Source organism: Parasteatoda tepidariorum, chromosome 5 (genome assembly GCF_043381705.1).
Source record: "Parasteatoda tepidariorum isolate YZ-2023 chromosome 5, CAS_Ptep_4.0, whole genome shotgun sequence".
In the NCBI taxonomy this organism is placed as follows: Eukaryota; Metazoa; Arthropoda; class Arachnida; order Araneae; family Theridiidae; genus Parasteatoda; species Parasteatoda tepidariorum.
This window is the reverse complement of record NC_092208.1, coordinates 4,886,396-4,909,680: the sequence shown is the minus strand read 5'-3', so window position 1 is coordinate 4,909,680 and position 23,285 is coordinate 4,886,396. Positions and strand designations below refer to the sequence as shown.

Sequence of the window (23,285 nt, the reverse complement as noted above, 5' to 3'; positions counted from 1 at the left end):
CTTTTCTTTTGTTTGAGACGAATATGCACTTTTTCTATTTTATTCCTCCCAGGAAAGATTTTTTTCCCTTTAGAATCTGCCAATTACAAAAAAATGCAATATTTTTCTGATCAAAATTAATGAAAAATATTTTTTCCGGATGCCGAAATAATTCGTTAATTCGGGGTTAATTATTCGTTAATTAGGGGTTTTTGACTCTGTTTTTGCTGGGGTTGAAAAAAACTTCGCTAAATCGCGAAATTCGTTAAATAGGGGTTTTTTATATCGGGGTCTGACTGTAGTAAAAAAAAAATTTTTTTTTTAAAGGAACAATCAAGAGACTCCAAAATATTTCGAAACATAATCCGTAAACAAGAGGTGTTAAAATTTGTATGAACCCACGGGTTGTAAGATCACCGAAGTTGCGAGCTTCCGGAATACAATCATTGAAAAATAGTTGATTTGATTGTGTTATTCGAACAAATGAAAAACGCATCGAAATAAAGAATTGTTTTTCTATCAATTATGTAAAGCCGCTTCTGTACACTCCCTGGCCAAATTATTAGAAGCTCTATAAGATTCTTTATAAAATCTTAATTATCAGGTTCAACTTTATTGTTTTGACGTGACTGTTTGCACTTGCTTACGTTCGTGTATCAAGTGGTTAACATTGTAATGCAATCTTTTAAAAATAAATACTGTAAGGAAGTATATAAAAAAAATCTCCTGAATAAAAGCCCATTATATGCATATTTAAATAAAGTATTACATATAAACTCGGGCAAAAGATGGAATTAGTAAAAATTACAGTGCGTCTAATCATTTGATCTAATTATTACAGTATAATAATATATTACCTGATATAACAAATATTCTATGTTTACATAATATGTCATCTTATTTATCCAATTGTCGAATTTATATTATACAGGGTGTTTATAAAGTCCTCATTTTGATGTTTAATAACTTATAAAATAATAAAGATAGATTAAAATTAATAACATAAATGGTTAGATAGACTCAAAAAGTTTCATGACCCCTGTCAATGAACTTCCACGTGTGCCCCCTTCGTCGCACGGAGAATATCAAATCGATAGTCAATTTCACGCCAGGTAGCGGCAAGCATGTCGGCATCCACAGAGGCTATTGCGGTTGTAATTCTGGGTTTTAGGTCATCAATGTTCGACACGATCCTCCTGTAAACATTGTCCTTTATAAATCCCCAAAGAAAAATGTCCAGTGGCTTTATATCAGGTGATCTGGGTGGCCAAGGAATTGGACCTCCTTGCCTAATCCATCTTCTGGAAAATGGTCATTCAAAGAACTACGAACGATGATACTCCAATGAGGTGGTGCACCATCTTGTTGCAAAAAGGCATGTGGCTGAAGCTCTTCTAGTTGTGGAAATACGAAGTTTTCTAACATGTCTAAGTCGCGCATCAGTCCACACCACATATTAATCTTTGGGGAATCCCTTTGTGTCTCACGGTATTCACGGGGGTTTTCAGAACCCAATATGCGCACATTATGGCGATTAACAATGCCAGAAACATGAAAGGATGCTTCGTCGGAGAACATTATGCGCTTCAGAAAATCAGCAGCATCTTCTATCCTTCCTACCATATCTGTTGCAAACGCCATCCTCCTAGGCCTATCGTCCGGTTCCAAACCTAGAACAATTTGAACTTTGTATGCATGCAGTCTTAATTGTTTCTTAATAACCTTGTACACCGTCGAAATTGTCATATCCAATTCTCTTACCGCTGATCTCACAGATCTTCTAGGATTGTCTAAAAATGTCTCTCTGACTCGCTCAACGTCAAAATCACTTGTGCAGGTACATCCGGAACGTTTCTTATCTGCGATACTTCCAGTCTCTAGAAAATTCTTTTTCCACCGCAAGATGCTGCTTTTGGATGGAGGATCTTTTTAGTAAATTCTTCTGCAATTTCTTTGTGCTTGTTGCACCATCGATTTCGTTTCTATGAACCACCATAAAATCTGTGCTTTCTCTTGTGGTGTATGCATTCTCCTTAATATCTGCTCGAATAAAACATCACATGGAAAAGTATTACATAGAACAAACACATCAAAAGTAAACATAATATTGGAATAGTTGCCAAAAACAAAAGAGAGAAAAATGCAATTTATAAGCAGACGATATTTAGAGAAGTACAGATATTTAGACTGAAAAAAGAAATTATATGAAATTAACCACACGCGCAGACGATATTTACCAAAGTAAAGATATTCATACCTGAAAAGGAAAATATAAGAGGAATATGGCATTTATTCCATCAATAAATGCCATAAGTTTGTTTATATCTTCATCATTTTATGAGTTATTAAACATCGAAATGGGTCCGGGAATTTATAAACACCCTGTAAATCGTCAAATTTAACCTATTGAAACACGAACGTAAACAAGTGCAAACCAGTTTAAGTAGCGTAAAAACAATAAAGATACATAGTATCACCTGATTATTAAGACTCTACATAGAATTTTATAGTGCGTCTAATAATTTTGCCAGGGACTGTATACTCTGTTTTCTTCATCATTCCATAATGTACTAAATTTAAATCATTATATAGTTTGCATACTTTTTTAAATTTCTTTCTTTAATAAAAATAAAAGCTCAACTATAATTTTAAAGTACGTATGCAACAAAGGCAAATAATTTAATATTTCAAAAATATTCTTTAAATATTGTTAAAATTTTCTTAAAAAATTCCTTAAATATTGCTAAAATTCCCCCTAGATAAAAATTATCAAAATTAACGTCATATTGTTTGCAAACTTTAGTGAGCCCAGATAGTGCAGCGTTGGAAAAAGTTCTCAAATTTTAAAAAATTAAACCGTATACACTTTTCATTCTCTCATAACTGCGACTTTTCCCCATATTGTGCCATTTTCAAAATAAGCATAGATGGCACTGGTTAAAAACAAGGCCTAACCTAATATAAAAACAAAAATTAATAGACAAAAATGCAAATCAAAAAATACGTAGGAAATATGGTGAGTAGTTAGGAAATATTTATGCTATAAAATATTAATAATAAGTAAAAGGCAAAGAATAAAATAATACACATAAAGAATAAAATAAATTTAGAAATTAAATAAAATAAATTAAAAATGAAAGTAAGCAAGAAATTTAAGAAAAATGATGATTAATACAAAAATATAAAAAATTTTAAAATGTAAGTTTAAAAATGTTCAAGATTCAAAGCATTATGAGAAGAAAAAAAAAACATAAATAATAAGTTACGATGCTAAACATTAGTTAAAATGAATTAATATGGATTAAGATATATAGATGGCGCCAGTAGACGTTAAATTAATGATGTGAAAAATGTACGCGATCAAAAAATAAGCACTTTTGAGTTTAACCATAAAATAGGGAAAATATGATATCGAATACGACAAAAGTTACATTAAAATTCTCATAGCAGTAAGCATTAATTTAAAAAATGTAAAAGATCATTGAGTAATAGCTTGAGTAACATTGTGGGCATACGAATGTTCATAGTAAGATGATATATATAAAAGTTATAATCAATGAAAAAATAAATTGAGATGCAAAAGAAAGATAATGAAATAGTGAAATGTTTTTATTCTTTGGAAAAATAAAATGAAATGGGTAAATAGATAGAATGAATAAAAAGAATTAAATGTGTAGATGAATAGCAACTAGTTCGATTTAGAAATTAATCAGTATTGATGGATAGATGGCGCCAGCGGACATCGTTTAAATTTTTGATTGAGAAATTGAATATGAAAGAATGTATAAACAATGATGTAAATAGAGTAGTTAAGGAATTTGAATAATAGGTAGAGAGATGTCGGTAAAAAAAGGGAAATTTTGGTGATAATTATGAGAGAATGGGACAGAGTGAAGTCCCAGGGAGTCGTGAGGGGAATAATAAATTATCAGATTAATAAAATGTATGATTAATTTCAGCAAAGGGAGATCAACTTGAATGGAGCATTGTAGATTATATATATAATATATATATATAGCTCAATAAATAAATACAAATTAGACAAAAAGAAAAACGAAGAAAATTTAGAAAATCAATAAGTTTTATTTACTGCGCATAAGTTGCAAACATATATTGGGAGTACAACTTATTTCGGTTCGTTTTCAGAAGATGGCTCTGGCTGTTGTGAATACACAGTGATAGTTGGCTTCGGTGGTTTCAGATAGGTTAGACATGTCAATAATATCCAGTTTATATCGCTTTGAGTTTCATACAAAATCCCTGTTTTTTACTTTGTTTAATATGTCAAATTTTGTGGTAGCTAAGCAGCATTTGTGGGAGGTTTTATGTTTCTGCCTTAATTGCAAGCGAAGTGCAGCTGAAGCGCATCGAATACTTGTAGAAGTTTATGTTGACAATGCTCCATCTGATAAATCATGTAGGGAATGGTTTCGACGTTTCAAGAATGGTGAATGGTGTTGTATACATGAGCTGCTACAACTTGGCAATTCTATTACAGGCGATCGGTGCAGGCTACAATTGATTCGTTTGAGTCGTACATGACGAGAAAAACTGCCGGAATACGAGCAAAGACATGACTAAGTTATTATTCTGCTTGATAATTGTCGCAAAAATTATTTGGAAGCGCTTAAGTGGAATATTTTAACGCACCCACCGTATTCGCTGGACATAGCTTCTTCTGATTACGGGTCGTTCCGATGAACGCTGCACGATTGGGCAGGTCACCGGTTCACTTGTTTCGCAGAAATCGTAACTTCGATCGCCTCAAAAGACGAGATATTTTTTCGAGATGGAATTCGAAAATGGCCTGAGAGGAGGGAAAAAGTAGTAGCCAGCGATTGGCAATACTTTGATCAATCTGTTCATTCATTTTGTTCTGAAATAAATGCATTTTTGACCACAAAAAAAGGAACGATCTAATTTGTACTCCCAATAGAACTCATAAAATAAGTTGAAAATGTCGAGAAAATATTCTCGGGTCCATTCCTGGAAACTAACAAATCAAACTCGCTTCAGTACTACAGTAAGAACGCGCTATAAAACAAAATTCCTTTTTGTATGCTTTTACCTCAATTTGCGCTTCCTGTTTCTGGCAATTTTATCACGAAAATATTTTAAATCATGCTTAAAAATTTTTCCGTTCATGACAATTCGGTGAATTAGCTCATCGTTTTATAGATTTCGTTTTGTGTTTAGTTCTGTTTTTTCTTTACTTTATATTTTCTGTTTTTTACGTGTTTTTTATTACTTGATGTGTTCTATTCTAATAATTGTTTCAAAAAATTTTTTAAGAGCTCCTCACACTTTTGTATTGAAATATTTTGCTTTGGCTATATTGATACAATATTATAAATTACATACATAGTATTTAAGAACTATATAAAAAAATTTGCAAATGACCACATGATTGCTTAGAAAAAATGATTACTTAAAAAATGATAACGTAAAATATGATTACGTATAAGTGATTACGCGAAAAATGATTACGCAACGAATGATTCCGCAAAAAATGACGTTAAAAATAATTACGTAAAAAAGATTTCGTAAAAATGATAACGTAAAAAATAATCGCGTTAAAGTGATTAAGTAAAAAGGCTTACGTAAAATGCTTACGCAGAAATGCTTACATAAAGCTAATATAAAATGATTGCTTAGAAAAAATGATTACAAAATGATTGCTTAGAAATAATGATTACAAATTAAATGCGTAGAAATGATTATTTAGAAAAAATGACTACCAACAAAAAATAATTAATTAAAAATGATTACTTAAAAAAATGATTACTGAAAAAATGATTACTGAAAAAATGATTACTTAAAAAATGATTGCTTCGAATAAATGATTAATTAGAAAAAATGATTACTTAAAAAATGATAACGTAAAGTGATTACGCAAACAATGATTGCGCAAAATGATTACGTGAAAAATAATTACGTAAAAAAGATTACGTAATAATGATTACGTAAAAATTTATCACGTAAAAGTGATTAAGTAAAATTACTTAAGTAAAATGCTTACGTAAAAATACTTACGTAAAATGCTTATTAATGCAATTAATGACTAACAAGAAAAAATAAGTAACTAAAAAATGATTACATAGAAAAAAGGGTTAAAAATGATTACGTATAAAAAATGATTGCTTAGAAAAAAAAACATTACAAAATGATTGCTTAGAAAAAATGATTACTTAAAAAAAGTGATTACCGAGAAAAAATTAATAATGATTTCTTAAAAACTGAATAATTAAAAAAACCTTTTCATGTGATTATTTTTTAAGTAATCATTTTTTTTAATTAATAAATTTTTTCTTGGTAATATTTTTTTCTAAACAATCATTTTGTAATCATTCAGCAATCAGTCTTTGAAATATAATTAACATAATTAAATTATTCTAATGCTATTTATTAATGCGGTGAAACTTATTTTAAGACAGAATTAAAAAAAACCCATTGTTGAATTATTAACTGTTACTAACTCAAATTATTTTACTTTTCCACTTTAGACAATATATAACTTCGGATATCAGACATAATTCCTAGTATCCTTTCTAAAAAAAAGTACTACAGTTGTTGTTACATTGCTTATAAGCATAAAAAACGTATAAGCCAGATTTTCTGAATTATTTAAAAACGTAGAACTTGGACATTAAAGAAATTTAATTTCTTCAATGCTGTATAGTTATCACCTGATAATTTAGATATTGTATAGAATCTTATAGTGCCTTTAATAATTTGGTCAGGGACTGTAGAAGGAATTATTTTTAATCTATCAAAATAAATTTTTTCAGTTTAGCTATTTATTCGACACACAGCTTTCGAGAATATTATAAATAAAGCAGCTCTCTTTTTAAAACTAGGCACACAATATTTGCATTACCTTCCGTCAACCTTTTCTCTTCATTTCCTTTTTATTTGAAGTTATTAAAGTGGAAATGTTGCTTTAATATTTTAATTTTTAATACTTTTTAATATTTTATTTACCAACAACTGAAAGTAAAAATAAAGCAACAATGACCTGATAGTATTTCAACTAGAATAATAATTTCAATTTTCCTAGTACGCAAAAAAATTTGCTTATTTATATAAAATAGAACGCATTTGTCATGGATTCTAACAGTTGCAGAATGCTACGTAGCGAAAAAAATAAAAATAAATAAACGAAATGGAAAAAGTGGAATAAAAAGCATGTCGTGTAAAACAATGCCCACAAAAAAATATAAAATAAGAAAAGATTGAATCGAAGAACAAATACATCTAGATGTCTATCCTTGTTATTCTGTGGCAGACGATTTCTTATCATCTTTCTTTTCTTCGCCATTTCTTTTTATTTTTCCAACGTCAACTATAATGCTGGAGACATCAAAGAAAAAAGACATAAATGACGTTCTAGAATACTTTTGCCCATCAATATGACGAGCACGATTAATTAATACGTGGTTGAGTCCCATAAAAGGAAAAAAAAAGTTACAGTCCATCGCCAAATTATTAGACGCACTATAAAATTCCATGTAATACCTAAATTATCGGGTAATACTATACAGTATTATTGTTTTTGCGCGGCTGAAACCGGTTTGCACTTGCTTGCGTTCTTGTATCAATGGGTTAACATTGTAATGCAATACGTTAAGAATAAATACAAATAGGAAGTATCTAAAAAATCTTCTGAATAAAAACCCATTACATGTATGTTTAAATATAAGAGTATTGCATATTAACTCGTGCAAAACATGCAATTATTAAAACACTACAGTACGTCTGATGAGTTCGTCTAATTATTGTAACATAAGATTTAGTTCTAGGTTCATATTGAAATCGATATAGGTTAAAAGAAGAAATATGCAAGTCAAATTTAGTTTTCTTTTTATTGCAGGTTTTCTGGACCTGAAAATTTAAATTTTCGTTCAGTCGTCAGTGGCCGGCAAACTCTAATAACTTATTAGTCACCTTCCCCTCCAATCTAATAAGTTGGGCACCAATACAGATAGATCCTATTCATTTAATAGCCACTTAATTGAATTATATTTTTTGAAAAAGAAATCAAATATTAGAAATAATCTACGGCTATAAAAAGTTAATTTAGAAATAAAAATAATATAAATATATATGACAAAATTTAATTAAGCACACAGACTTGACTTCGTTGCGCAAGAAAATTCGACGAGCAATCAAACGACTTTTTTTAAAAAAAAATGTGTGAAAAAAAATGTGAAAAAAGTGATCGATTGTTTACTTATTTTAAGTCGTCACTTTTCTTCGTTGAATCGCTATGTGGCTGGTATTTATTTTCAGATGCAGTTGTGTTTTTCTATGTTTCATAAAACGCATATACCAAGTTTTATCAACATCCGTCAACCTCTGTTCATCTTTGTTAATTAACTTTAATTATAACCACTCTATATTAAGGGTAGTTATTACGGAACACTTTATATATAAAATGATCCAACGATCTATGATGCTTGTTGGAAGGTTAAAAATAAATACAACGTATATGGAACGAACAATGGATTAAAATGAAACTTTAATTCCAGATAGCAAAATAAGATATATTTTCAACCAACAAAAACCTTTTAATGTGAACATAAAAAGGTTTGTCATACGGTTTACGTGTAAACCTTCTAACCTTAAAACGAGATATGTGACCATCTGCTTTATACTACGCACATTTACCGTCATCCAAAACCTTGGAAAACAACCTTCTATATAAAAACCTTACATCGAGTTTGACTTACGGTTTTCAAGCGTGAAAAAATCCTTTCATAGAGCTAGTCTCAAGGTGAAAGTAATCTTAAATCTAGGTAATTATAAGTTTTTTTTTTACCTCAACGTCTTGTATGCTCAGCTAAAATCCACCTTGTCATGAAATTTTAATGGTCAATGCAATTTGATCCTATCGCTAGTGTGACGTCAGCTAAAACGTCATGTTGAACCTAAATGACAATACTTTTTCAAAAAAGGTTTAAAAAAATAATTTTTAATCCTTTTAGGATGAAAGGTTTGAAACTGCACTATTTTTGCTTTATTGAAAACAGGTTTTTAGTGCAGACATTTTTGCGACAGTAAAAAGAAATACATGCTTTCTGGGAATGATATGATGTATTCTGATATCGATGCAATGTGCTAAGATACAAAAGACAGACAAGATGATTTAGGTGTGAGGAGGTTCGACGTCGTATCTCTTCTGAGTTGTGGCGTCGATGTTACGTTTTTCATCTTCGGTGGATGATACTATACATTTTCGTAGAAGGAAATGAGCAGTTAAAAGAACTGGGACGCACACAAAACTAACAACAGCAGCAGCCAGGAACGTGTGGCGTCCTCCCAGCTTGTTAAATCCTATGCCGCCAAGAAAGCTTCCTGTCGCTACACCTGCAACAAAGAATTTCTCGTTCAAATCAAGTAGACACGAGTGGCGTGACTACCACTACAAATATTAAATACAAATTTACCAGTATATAAGACATTGTAGTGTATCTACCAGTACAAAAATACAATTCCATTTCACTAGAATATAAAGACATGTTAACTCCCTTCTACGTTGGGGTACTCTTTCATAGATGAAAGTTGATATTGTCTATAACAACTCTCCCCACATGGGTGACCTTTGGTCGTGATGTGAACACGCCTACCTTGACAGCGACTCTCACTTCGATCTGAACACGCCTACTTCGACCCCATTGAACAGCTGACTTTGCTACTTGTGACTGCGATATTATCCACCTCCTCGTGCTGTTGCTACTCAGTCTCGATCACGAACAACGGTGACCTGTATACACTCGACTGCTAATGGCAAGACAGGCACGACCACGATCGTGAATTTAATACAGCTCTCACAATCAGCAGTCAAAAAGTACGTCGATCTTAATACAGCTCTCCCGGCTTCGCACAGAACTGCAATGAATTAACTAGTGGTATCCATTCATCGAATTCTATCGCAGCTATTATTCTGGTGGGGGAGTACTGTAGCGTATCTACCACTACGAAAATACAATCCCAATTCACTAGTATATAAGACATGTTAACTCGATTCTATCTTGAGGTACCTTTCGAATACATGAAGATTGACGTAGTCGATATTATGAATCCCCTTATTGGTGACCCGGACGTTATATGAACTCGCCAACATCGTTGGATGATACACATTGATCAGTTGATTTGTTCACAAAACAGAGCTCAGAAAAATCCGGTCCCGCAGTGGACTGATCGTTAAGACACGGTTCCCAGCAGATCACCGAAGTCAAGCATCACTGGCTGCGGTCAGTGTGCGGGTGGGTGACCACTTGGATCAGCCTGCGTAGGGACCGAGGGTGTGCGGTATTGGTCCTCGTTAAACTGTTCTACCGTAAAGTGCTCGACTTCGCGTGCAGGTCGTCGGGCTACCGAAGCGAGAGTGCCATCCCCTCTGCAGAGTATCAAAATTGTGATGGCATGTCTTCGGATCATCCTCAGGGATGTTTCCCAGACCGTCGCCAATAGCCCATTGTGCAGCTCTAGTGCGACGTAAATGAACAACAACAACAGAAAAATCCGGTTAAGTAAAAACAATTCACCCGGCAAATAACAATAGAAGGGTAAAACAGAAATTAAGAAAAATTTAATGAGCGAAAAATGAAAAATAGCTTAAATTAACTTGTGGTATTCGTTCATCGAATTCTATCACACATACATTTCTGGAAGTGGAGTACTGTAGTGTATCTACCACTACAACTATTAAATATCAATTCACTAGTATATAAGACATGTTAACTTGATTCTAGCTTGAGGTATCTTCTGCTATATGAAGGTTAACATAGTCCCATCACGCGAATAGTATATGATTTTTTTTAGTTTATCAAACTACGAAATCTAACAATTACATATATATTTTTCTCGATTTCATGAACAATCACGTATTCTGCTAGATTGTTTGAAGATATGTCTTGTAAAAAAAACAGTAGATCTGTTGCTTCTCTAGAAAAATCTGCTATTGCAGAACATTTGCTGCTTCTATGAAATAATCTAGTATTGAGAAAAACTGAATAAAATAGGAGGCAGGCTAGGCTAGGCTATAGAAAGCAGCCCAGATAAGCAAATTGTTGAAAATTTGATCAAAGTTATTGACTTAGTCAGAGGTGGTTAAATGATCATCATAAGTCATTTACAAATTTAATGTTCACGACCACAGTTCAAATATTCTAATATTTTAATAAAAGTTTTAACGCAATTATATCATTTTTTACGCAATATATTAAGAAAAAGCATACTAAATATTTTAGAATATTATATTTCTTGCTGTGAGATTTTGTTTATTGTGAATTTTAAGACCTCAGAGATAAAAGAGGCTATACTTTTGCCCGATATCATGCGTACTTTATGTATCGAAATCCTATAAGTATGCAACAAATTAAGTTTTTTTAAAAAGATGTGTTGACTTTAGTTTAATTTATTTTGTTTAAAAAACATGAGTCAAATTTCTTTACAAGGAAAAAAATAAGAATAAAATATATATACAGTCGGACTTCTATTTAGCGAATTTCCATATTGCGAGTTTTTCTACTTTGCGATTTTTTTCCGAGGAACCAAGAACAATTTGGAAATTTCTTCGCAAAATAACTTCCAAATAGCGATGTAAATTTTCTGTTTAACGAACTTTTCTCTGATATCCACTTTCCCAAAATATTTTGGAACATTTCAAACTTGATAATGGGGGAAATTGATTTCAGAAGTCACTCAACTTTAAGAGAAAGCAGTAAAATCCTTTACACTTTTTGTTCGCATTTCAAACGAAAAACGCAGACAAAATTAATTGATTTTATCAGTATCAATTGTCACTAGAAAGACTAAAACACCTACATTGCCCAGAAGCAATCAAAATGAATACCTTGTGAAAAAATAACTAATGTATAAAGAAATTCGTTTAAAATTAATTTTTAATATTTCTTATATTATTTTCAGTTATATAACAAGTTATTAGTAAATATTAACAATAAAAATAATTATAAAAGTCACAAAATTTTAAGAAACTGTGTCATTACATACATCATTGCTTTTCTAATTGAAATTAAAAAGCAGTCAAAATGACTTCCTTGGGCAATCTAGGGTTAAACGTAAGAAGGCGTGTGGTTTAAATTACTTTTATAATATATACAGCTATAGTTTTATGCATAAATTTAGCTTTTTAAGTTGAAAATGTATGTAGCATGACAATGTAACACTGGGTAATGTTTGGCTCTATTCTTGCTTTCCATTTCTTTTATGGTTAAGATTTATAAAATAAATAGTAGATATTAGTTTACAAGATACTAGTTCAATAAAATTAACTGTGTATCAATTGCTATTTTAATTATTATTTTAATTATGTCTAGGGCTTAAGAATGTAAAACCTGTTTTGTGTTGTTTAAGCATTTCAAAAGGTGATTCTTCTATTTAGCGAATTTTCCATATAAGGAACTTATCATCAGGAATGAGCGACTTCGTTAAATAGAGGTCCGACAGTATTTTGTTTAATAACACGAGTCCAATTTCTTTACAAGGAAAAAAAATAAGAATATTTCAGTATACTAATTCTTACCAAGGCCTTCGAAAAGTCCTCCCAGAATCCCCATCATTGTTGCTTCCGTACCTGGAGGAGCATGAGTCGAGGCATATCCCGTCATGGACGCGTAGAAGAGGGCGTAAGAAAAACCCTGGGTCACTTCAACTGGCAATACAAGCCAGGGATTCTTCAGAAACGAGTAAAGAAGAAAGCGTATGGTGAATGCTGCAAACGAAGCAATCAAACAGTAAAAGTAACCGAGGTGTTTTATGAACCATCCGGAGAAGAAGAACATTGGAATTTCTGCCACCAGACACTGAACTCCGACAGCTAAGCCCAGTAGGGTTGACGACGCACCCAAATCTTCTAAATACCAAAATTCATAACTCCATATAAGACTAGTGAGAGCACCGACGATATACACCCCTACTGCAAAAATAACAGTTTCGGGCGAGGCAAAGATTTTGCCAACGTCCCGGCAAATGCTGAGAGAAAACTCTGGTTTTGCTAATTGTATTTTCAGCAACAGGAGCAGATCTATTATGACTAGAGTAAGCATGATGTAGAATCCGGGTGAGTAATTCGTTTCGGCATTCGGTGGAGTTGCGAGATCGTTTAGAAAACCAGCCAGCGACGTGATGACTCCCCAACTTATGGTGGCCCACACCCTCTGTCGGCCGTACAGCTCAGGGTGTTCCTTCAGTACTTCGTAGCAGGCCGTGTCTGTCAGGCAGTACACCGTGGCAGAACCCGTACCCGAGACGACGGCCAACACCGAGAAGACCCAAAACTGGTAGGTGCTGTAAATATTTGGCAGAGACGGACCCTCATCGCAAAGGCGAGATTCAATGTTGTTGAGCTTTGTTACTGTGCAGTTATCGCTTACTGTTACTCTGCTCGATGCGTTGAAAGGACAGCTTTGTGTTTTGAGGAAATCGTTGCCACCGTAGCATTCCTTATAACGAGACAACGCCTCTTCTTCCGAGCAAGATAGGTTGTAGTCTGCTGAGAGAGGATCACTTGGTGTTGTTGCCACTTGAGGGATGATTAAAATGGACACAAATGAGGAGGCGGTGAAGAATACGAGGAGGAACACAATGGCTTTTATGTTCTGAAAATAGTCCGTCAAGTAACCGAAGAATGGTTTCGACAGGAAGACACAGAATGGTATCACAGTGTAAACGAGGCCAAAAGCTGCAGCGTTGATGCCCAATCCTTTGGCTATTACTGGCATAAATGGACTCACACCGGCCATAGCTGTAAAAGACAAGAAGAAAAAAAAATCAAAGGCCATTATTATTGCATGCAATTTAAGCATCTCAAATCACCTTCTCCCACGACAAACTCGCCTACCAAGTTCTTTTCTCCCGACGGCGATCGTGAGTGCGTGGATCGCATGAAATGAAAACGGCCTACATTTGTTTTAGTGTTCAGCTACCCTTAATACATCTTCTTAGAATTCTTGTAAAATATAAATTAAAGAAAAGCATCTACATCTGGAGTTGCAAATTATTTTTTTTAGGTTGTAGTTCATTTACATCGTACTGCACAATGGGCTATTGGCGATGGCCTAGAAAACATCCCTGAGGATGATCCAAAGACATGCCATTGCAGTTTTGACTCTCTGCAGGAGGATGGCTTTCCTGCTTTGGTAGCCCGGTGACCAGTGCGCGAAGTCGAGCACTTTACGAGGGAACAGTTTAACGAGGACCCATACCGCGCACCCTCGGTCCCTAGGCAGACTAATCCAAGTGGTCACCCACCCGCACACGGACAACAGCCAGTGATGCTTGTCTTCGGCGATCTGCTGGAAACTGTGTCTTAACGATCAGTTCACTGCGGAACTATTTTTTTCTTTTTTGTTTTCTTTTTTTTTTTGAGGAAAGGGTAAAAAACGTTATAAAAATTTGACGAATCACTAATACCAGCAATTTTCTTTCAGATTGCTTTTACAATCAAATAAGTTTTAATGTTTTTAATCCCTCTTTCCCCGTTATGATTCGAAGGTTTAGAATTTTTTTTTCGGGTTAAAAATAATTTGCGACAATTTCAGTTCAATCTTAACCTTAAGTTGGAGTGCCCCCACCAGGGAACGTTGGACAATGTAACATTTAGAAACAATATCGAGCAATAAATGTTATCAAATTTAGCAGCATTTAAAATGAAAAATGCTTTTTTTTAAAAAATCTATCGATTCATAAAATAAGTCACCTGTTGTAAAAAATAAGATATATCCTACACACAATTATTTATTGAATTTTATTAAAATAAGCAAATTTTTGGCACTTGTCGGTTTCTCAAAATAAAATATGGCGATAGTTAAAAATAATTTGTAGCAAATTAAAATTTATCAAAGGATAGATCAAACGATAACTATGCTATAGCTGAGCTATAAAACCTGCTTTATCTTGATAGGGTTTCAGAAAAAATAAGGATTATATACAGTCAAACCTTGTTATAGTTAACCTTCAAGGGACCCAAATTTCAGTTCACAATAACCGGGACTTCACTATAATCGTTCTGCAAGCAATTTTAACTAATGGTTTCAAATTCCCCCTTTTTTATTACATATTATTTAAATAAATGACCCATAAAATGAAATACAAAAATGACAGAAAAATAATACGAAGTAACAAAAATGTGTTAACTTTTATTTTTTATTACTCTTCCTCTTGCGTACAAAAAAAATAGTATTCTTTAGCTGTTGAGCAATCCTCCACATCAGATATGGAAACATTTCCAGACTCTCCAAAAATTTTTCCTGAATTTTTCCTCCGATAATTATTCCGCTTTTAAAACTTGTGAGCATAAAAGTAGTCTCATCAAATCGCTCAGCTAATTCATCTGCTTTGACCAGAAGCATTTGTCCAGATAGTGGAAGATTGCGGCTTTTTTGAATGCTGAACCCATTCAATAATGAAGCAAACAAAAAAAATTATGCTTAATTGCTACTTTCCATGCCATATATTGTCTTAAAAATCGTATTTATTTTGAAGTAGAAATTTCAAAATTATTACTTAAAAAATGAAGAAAATAGATCAGTCGAAAACAGAAAAAAGACAAACTTCCTCTCATTTTTTGATTCACTATATGCACAAAAAATAACACTATATGTGTATAGCAAGGCACGGGAGCAAACATTTCGTTCACTATATCCGGGAGTTCACTATAGTGGGGTTTGACTGTATAATCTTTATACGCTATTGCTTCATCTAGATGTTTAGAATATTTTTATTGCTATTGCATCACTCAAATTTAATTCACTATACAATATTAAGACATTAAAAAACACTCAAAAACAATAGCAAAATGTTATGCCTTGTTTTTAGTTATAATTCCTTGAAAAGAATAGAATGCTTGATAAAATTTTAAAATTTCTCAAAATATATAGTAAATTCACATAAAATTTCTTATGTAGTTGAGTAATTGTAATCTCTTGAGTATCTTGAGTTTGAAATTAAATTTAAAATTTCGATCCAGTTATCTTTAGTTTGAATAGATTTTCTCCCTGTAATAGCATATCTCCTAAAGGTAAATAGCATATCTTTTTTTTCTTCATGTAAGAGTAAAACTAGTTTATTTTAAAATTTGTAAATAAAATTTATAAAAAGCATTTCTTAGATAAGATGAATTAAATTCAAAATTTTTTATCAATGTTATTAGCTTTTATTTAATGAAATTTTTTTATTCTTCATTTCAGGCTGGTATATCTTAAATTTTTGAAGAAAAAAATTATAAATAGCTTCTTAAAAGCATAAACAACTTTCTTTAAGTATACAAAAACTCTACTAATTAGAATAAAAATTATAATAAAAGTTTGTGTAAATAATTTTAACTAAAGTTTTAGTGCTAATTAGAATAATACTTATAGTTTAAGTTTCTCTCAATTATACCAATAGTCCAGCGCGCTCCAATTTTTAGAGGATTAAAATAATTTTTAGAGGATTATTTTATATTTTATAAGCGTCGTTGAGCAGCCGACCCAATCTTTTGGGTTTACGATTGCTAATGTTCTACTCCGCGGCCTTGTCATTTTGAAACCAATCCAGAAGACAAAGGAACTGCTGGATCAAGTATTGGGAGAAATGTGCCTTCGTGGAGAACTTTTTGATGGATATTACCCGCATTTGCGTAACATTTTATGGGAGGAAGTTACTCACGGTTAGCCTGACGGCAAGGCAACTCTAACCCATGATACGTCTACCAATGTGGATATTTCACGTCAGTACTGTGGTCGGCGCAAGCCGGATGCGGAATTCGTATAGACCAGCCGTCGGAAGGCCTCATTGGAAGGCGAACACTCTATCCCCTGAGCCATCGCGGCTCCATATTAGGAGGTTTCATGAAAAAAAAGTAAATAAATAAATATAAAACAAATAAAAATAAATAAATCAAAAATAAATAAATAAAATAAAAAGACACGCAATACTTTTTCGTGTCGAATAAATTTAAATAACTGTAAATAAGTATTAAATTAAACAGTTATATTATCGATCCTATGAAATAAATGCAATTTATTACCCTCTTCTTATGTAAACGAATTTAGTCGTTGAATTTCAAGAATTACTTAGTAATGCTAAAATAAAACTTGCTGAAACAAAAATGACTTACTTTAACTTTCTTACGTGATTCTTTCATAATGTTTGCAGGATTAGTTGTGAACATGTTAATAAAGATAAGAAACAAAAATATATACAGTCTCTGTACAAATTATTACACGCACTACGAGATTCTAAGTAAAATCTTAATTATCAGGTAATACTATACAGGTTTTTTATTTTTACGTGACGTTATTTTTACAGTGCGTTTACTAATTTGACCACGGACTGCAGAAGAATTTTCCATTACACATAAGGGTTTTAATTTGAAATATTACATTTAATACAAAATTGTTTTTATAAAATAAATAAAGAAAAATAAACAGAGATGAAGGAAATATGACCTCTTTTCTGAAAAAAAATCAAACTTTTGAAACCTTTAAAGACGTTAACGGTTTCAATCATTTGGAGCGCGTTCACCCTATCTAGATACTCGTTAGCGTTCCTGCTGATTTCAAACAGCGTTAAAATTCGCAGTCAATTTATAATAGTCAGGCAAAATAAACATAATCACCAAAATAAACAAAAAATGAAGAAATCCAAGATACTTACCCCCGTAGAAGAAAAAGAAATGCAATTTTATGGGAAGAAGGTGAATATTTATTCTGCAAAAATTCGCCATTTTTCTTTTATTACAATTATTTTCTGTCTAGATTACAAAAGCTGCCTACCCGGTCTGCGGAGCGACTTCGTTCTTTTCTTTGACCTACGTGTTTTACATAAATCGTCCTTGATTTTCGTTCTATTACATTTTCGAATGAAATTCGAGAGTCAAGACGATGATTCTAAATACCTGAAACCAAAATTTAAAAGCATAAAAGATTTGTCCTTTACTTTGAAACATTTTATCATGATAAGAAGAAACGAAATACTATTTATAAAAATGTGTCGCTTCATTCTACCTTTTTTTTAAATATAAAAAACATTATGGACCAATAACTTCTGACTTCAAGCACCTGCATCGTCTTAATTCTCCCTTTTTAAGAAAAAATAAAAAGTTTCTTTCGTCCCAAGAATAGTCTCACATGAAGCTTTATGGAGAAAAAAATAATTCTCCTATCAAAATTAAAATTGCCATATCTATTAAGATCATTATTACAAGTCAAATAAGGCAGCTAAGGCATGTAGTCGTTCCTCAAGTTTTAGATAAGTAGAATGCCTTTATATATACATACAGTTCCTGGCCGAATTATTAGACGTACTATAAGATTCTATGTAAAATCTTAATTATTATTTAATATTACATAGCTTTATGGTTTTTATACGGTTTGCACTTGTTTACGTTAGTGTATCATGGGTCAAATTAGACGATGCATAATATAAATTCGATGCTCGGATAAATTAGCCCATATATCATATAAATATAGAATATTTATTATATCACGTATTTTATTAGTTTATAATAATAATGAGGCCAAATTATAAGACGCGCTGCAGGTTTTTAATAATTGCATGTTTTGCACGAATTTGTATGCAATACTTTTATATTTAAGCAAACATGTCATGGGTTTTTATTCGGGAGATTTTTTTATATACTACTTCCTGCTTGTATTTATTTGTAACGTATTGCATTACAAAGTTAATAATTTGATGCGCGAACAGAAATAAATACAAGCCGGTTTCCACAGCAGATTTAAATTAATTTGTGGTTGTGTCCCATAAAAAAAAGAAGAAAAAAATAAAAGAAAAAGAAAACGAAACCCGGCCAAATTATTAGACGCACTATAAGATTCTTGACAATATTTAAATTATCAGCTGATACTATACAGTATTATTGTTTTCACGTGGCTGAAACCGGTTTGCACTTGTTTACGTTCGTGTATCCATTAGTTAACATTGTAATGCAATACGTTAAAAATAAATACAATTAGGAAGTATATAAAAAAAATCTCTTGAATAAAAACCCATTACATGTATCTTTAAACATAAAAGTATTGCATACAGACTCGTGCAAAGCATGTCATTATTATAAAACTACAGTGCGTCTAATAAGTTGATCTAATTATTATAATATACTAATAGAATACTTGATATAATAAATATTATATATTTATATAATGTATCGTCTGATTTATTAAATTGTCGAATTTATATTTTATATCGTCTAATTCAACTGATTGATACACTGACGTAAACAAGTGCAGTCACATAAAAACAATAAAGCTGTATAGTATCACCTGATAGTTAAAATGTCTCACAGAATCTTACAGTGTGGCTAATAGTCTGGCCAGAGACTGCATGTATTTTAATTTAGAATCATACTACCATTCTAAATGAAAGTAAAGTTAGATGACGACAACGCTTGCATCTGCTTTTTATTACATATATTACGCAACTTTTGAACAAAATCAAATATTTGATAAATAAAATACCTTTTGCATCACATTGTAGGTTTCCTATAGAGAGAAAAATGCGTCGGCGTTGAAAAGGTTAGCAGCGTCAACAAGAATCGTAAATAATAGAGCACGAATGGAAGCTGATAAAACAAAAGAGAAAGTTTGAAAGCCATATCATGATTATCTGCGGTTCCTTATCTGATAAGACAATGTTAATAATCTGTTTCAGTCATGATTTAAAATAAATAAAACAGAAATAATCGTTTGCGGAGGTCGATGATGTTTTTTTTTTTTTTTTTTTTTTTTTTTTTAAATTGTGGCGGGTTTTTTGTTTTGTTCTTAAAACCAAATAAGTTACTGTTAATTTAGAACTGTCTTCATTCCAATAATATTAATGCCTTAACAATGTGTTTCCCGACTTAAGGGGACGCTATGTCTAGAGAAAAACCCTGCATGGCAAATTCTCCTTCACCAGCATAAGTTATTTAAAATTTCAAAAATTGGAAAAGTATATTTCAGATATACCTAGAATAAAATAAGAAAATTTCAAATGCTGTTTTTTTTTCTTCCTCAAAATATCAAAATACAAACGAAATTTCGCAGTATGGAAATGAATATTTATAAATCGATATTTTTTTATTGCTTATAATGAAACTTCAAACTATTTCAAATACGCTGAAAAAGAAATCATCTCTCTATCTACATTTTTAAGAAAGTTATGAATGATTTTAGATTGTCCTAAAGCAGAAACTTGATAACTTTAAAGTGCTTTTTTTCATAGATGATAATTTTGTGTTTTAATCTTTATTAAATCCCTAAGGAATTTTTTCTATTTAGGATAAAGCTTTGAAGTAAACATTTTCATCTTAACACTTATTCAAACTGTGCAAGGAATAAGCCTTTTATGAGGTATTACAACTTTTACAGCATGTTATATATACCTAACAGGAATGTTTAGCCTTTTTTTCTACTTTTTTACAAAATAATTTACAAAAAATGTTCTAATTGATCTATCAACAAATGAATGCACAAAATTTTTAAGATGACTATTGTAAAGAGAAAAAAAAATTTTGAAAATATGTTAAAATAAAATGGTTTTAAGAATTTAACAACTTTGAATTTTTACAATTTTTTTCCAAATTTAAAATAAAATTAAACAGTTTAATTATTTTTTGAGGATAAATTATTGATTAAAAGTTAAATGAGCACTTAAAGCATCCACAAAATGAATGATTATACCTTAATTTAAGAAAAATGTTGCAAGGGTACTTTGACCCCTTAAATGTTAATCCCCCTCCTCCCCTCCAGTAGAAGAAACTTTCCAATGCGGTAGAGAGCGTGGCAGGTTATTACTGAATTGGTAGATTATTTTTAATTTTAGTTTCTCTTATAATTTTTTAAAAGCAACATAACATATAATTATAATCGTCGTTGAACAGCCAACCCAATTTTTGGGTATACGACGACTAATGTTTAACTCCGTAGCCTTGTCATTTTGAACCCTGATCCAGAAGACAAGGGAACTCCTGGATCTAATATTGGGAGAAATTTGCCTTCGTGGAGGACTTTTTGATGGAACTAACCTTCATTTGAGTTAAATGGAGCATTATATTAGTGTATTCCAATTATTAAACCAAATTATTGGGCTCACTGTTGTGTTTTAATAATGGCATGCTTTGCATGAGTTTATATGCATTACTTTTATATTTAAACATACACGTAATGGGTTTTTACAGATGAAATTTTTTATATACTTCCCACTTGTATTTATTTTTAACGCATTGCATTACAATGTTAACCCCATTGATACACGAACGTAAACAAGTGCAAACCGGTTTCAGTCGCGTTAAAACAATACAGCCGTGCAGTATCACCTGATAACTATAATTTTACATATAATCTTATAGAACGTCTAATTATATGGCCAGGTTGAAACTTTACTTCCAATAACAGCAGTTTTAAAATGTAGAGAATGACTCAAGAAAGTATTTCCAAACATGTGGCGCAACAGTCGACTTAGTGACTCTGCATATACTATCACCTTGAATTTACAACTTGCTTCTTTCTTAAAACTGTGAATTTATGATGAGGGAAAAAGGTCAGCCTACTTTGCAAGATAAGAGTACGTTTTTCCCATTATCTTATTAATTGTTTTAAACATTAAGTTCCATCCTTAAATTCGCTACTCAAAATCAAAAGATGTTCTTCCATGAAAAGCAAAGAAAGTATAGAGCGCTTTCTTCCAAATTATTTGACTTTGATTCGAATACCAGCAATGGCTGGTCTATAGGAGTTTCGCTCATGGCCGACCACAGTGCTGACATGAAATATATCCTCAACGGTAGACGGGTTAGATTCCCCTTGCTGTCGGGCTAATCGTGGAAAGTTTAGTGGTTTTCCTGTCTTTATTACACAAATGTGAGTTAATTCTATCATAAAGCCCCTTACAAAAGCTAGTTTATCCCAATAATGGAGTTACCTTGCTTTCTGAGCTTGATATAAATTGACTAGTTATGGAGTAAAAGGTTGATAATCGTGCACTAAAAAATGGGTCATCCGTCCAAGGCCGGTAATTAAATGAAATAAAACTAGTAAAATAGATGCCATTCTGGAGCAGGGATAGAGCGCTCGCCTAATAAGGTGACCGAGGTTCGAATGCCAACACTGGCTGATCAATACAAGTTCTGCTTCCGGCTTGCACTACCCACAATGGGGAACGAATCATGAGTTAAAATCCTGTTGGGTTAACCCTCGGATAATGTCGTAGTTTTCCTCTCTATGTAACGCAAATGCGAGCTAGTTATACCATAAAGGCTAGTTTGCCCTTATGCAGTAGTTTCCATGTCTTCTGAATTGTCCCGCAGTGGACTGATCGCAAAGTCACGGTTCCCAGCAGATCACCGAAGCATCACTGACTGCCGTCAGTAAGAGGGTGGGTGACCACTTTGATCAACCTATGTAGGGATCGAGGGTGCGCGGTATCGATCCTCGTTGAACTGTTCTACCGTAAAGTGCTCGACTTCGAGCGCAGATCGTCAAGCTACCAAAGAAGGGGAGCGATCCCCACTGCAGAGTATTAAAATTGCGATGGCATGTCTTCGGATCATCATCAGGGATGTTTTCCAAACAGTCGCCAATAGCCTATTGCGCTGGTTTATTTTCATTCATCAAAAACCTTTCAATGTTAATCTGAAAAGGTTTGTTATGCAACTTACGTGTAAACCTCTTAACCTTAAAACGAGATTTGTGACCATCTGCTTTATTTTACACACATTACCCTCATCCAAAACCTTGCAAAACAGCCTTCTCTATAAAAACCTTAAATCGATTTTGACTTAGGGTTTTCAAGAGTGAAAAAATCCTTTAGTTAAGCTAGTCTCAAGGTAAAAATAATCTAAAATCTATGTCATTATAAGGTTTCTTTTCGCAATGTCTTGCATACTCAGCTGAAATCCACCCTGTCATGCAATTTTAATGGACAATGCAATTTGATCCTATAGCTAGTGTGACGTCAGCTAATACGTCATGATGAACTTAAGTGACAATACTTTTTTTTTAAAAAAAGCTTTAAAAAATAATTATTAAGCCTTTTAGGAGGAAAGGTTTGAAACTGCAATATTTTTGCTTTATTGAAAAAAGGTTTTTAGCACAAACATTTTCGTGAGAATAAAATGAAAATACCGACACAAGGTTGCCGTAAGGTTACATGCTTTCCGGGATTTCTAATAAAAACTTGGGATAAAAAAGAAACAAACAGTTTAAAGGTTACGCGTCTTCCGGGAAAAATCAATTATGATCGTGAATACAAAACGTTGAAATGGCTGCCTAAGTGAAATGCAGTAAGATAACCATTCTATTTAA

General features: G+C 32.4%; 1 protein-coding gene across 4 annotated transcripts; it reads right to left on the bottom strand.

The window, feature by feature from the left end:
• Positions 1-8,972: 8,972 nt before the first annotated feature.
• Positions 8,973-19,604, bottom strand: LOC107448252 (major facilitator superfamily domain-containing protein 6). 4 transcript variants are annotated; one of them, XM_016063384.3, is made up of 4 exons: positions 19,461-19,604; positions 17,641-17,881; positions 12,527-13,747; positions 8,973-9,345 (listed from the first exon to the last, which is right to left on the bottom strand). In XM_016063384.3, the coding sequence occupies exons 2-4, from the start codon at positions 17,708-17,710 to the stop codon at positions 9,125-9,127; spliced, it is 1,512 nt and encodes a 503-aa protein (XP_015918870.2). In that variant the 5' UTR covers positions 17,711-17,881; positions 19,461-19,604; the 3' UTR covers positions 8,973-9,124. The 4 variants fall into 4 exon arrangements, with proteins under 4 accessions (XP_015918870.2, XP_042904775.1, XP_071037039.1 ...); XM_043048841.2 differs by lacking the exon at positions 19,461-19,604 and adding an exon at positions 19,266-19,350; XM_071180938.1 differs by lacking the exon at positions 19,461-19,604 and adding an exon at positions 19,297-19,326.
• Between the last annotated feature and the right edge of the window lie 3,681 nt (positions 19,605-23,285).

Excerpts from the sequence above, each read along its gene's own strand:
- LOC107448252 (XM_016063384.3), bottom strand. The coding sequence starts at position 17,710 with ATGGCGAATTTTTGCAGAATAAATATTCACCTTCTTCCCATAAAATTG. Across the intron at positions 13,748-17,640 it reads TTTCTTTTTCTTCTACGGGG|CTATGGCCGGTGTGAGTCCA; the intron begins GTAAGTATCTTG and ends TGTCTTTTACAG. Across the intron at positions 9,346-12,526 it reads AGGACTTTTCGAAGGCCTTG|GTGTAGCGACAGGAAGCTTT; the intron begins GTAAGAATTAGT and ends TCTTTGTTGCAG.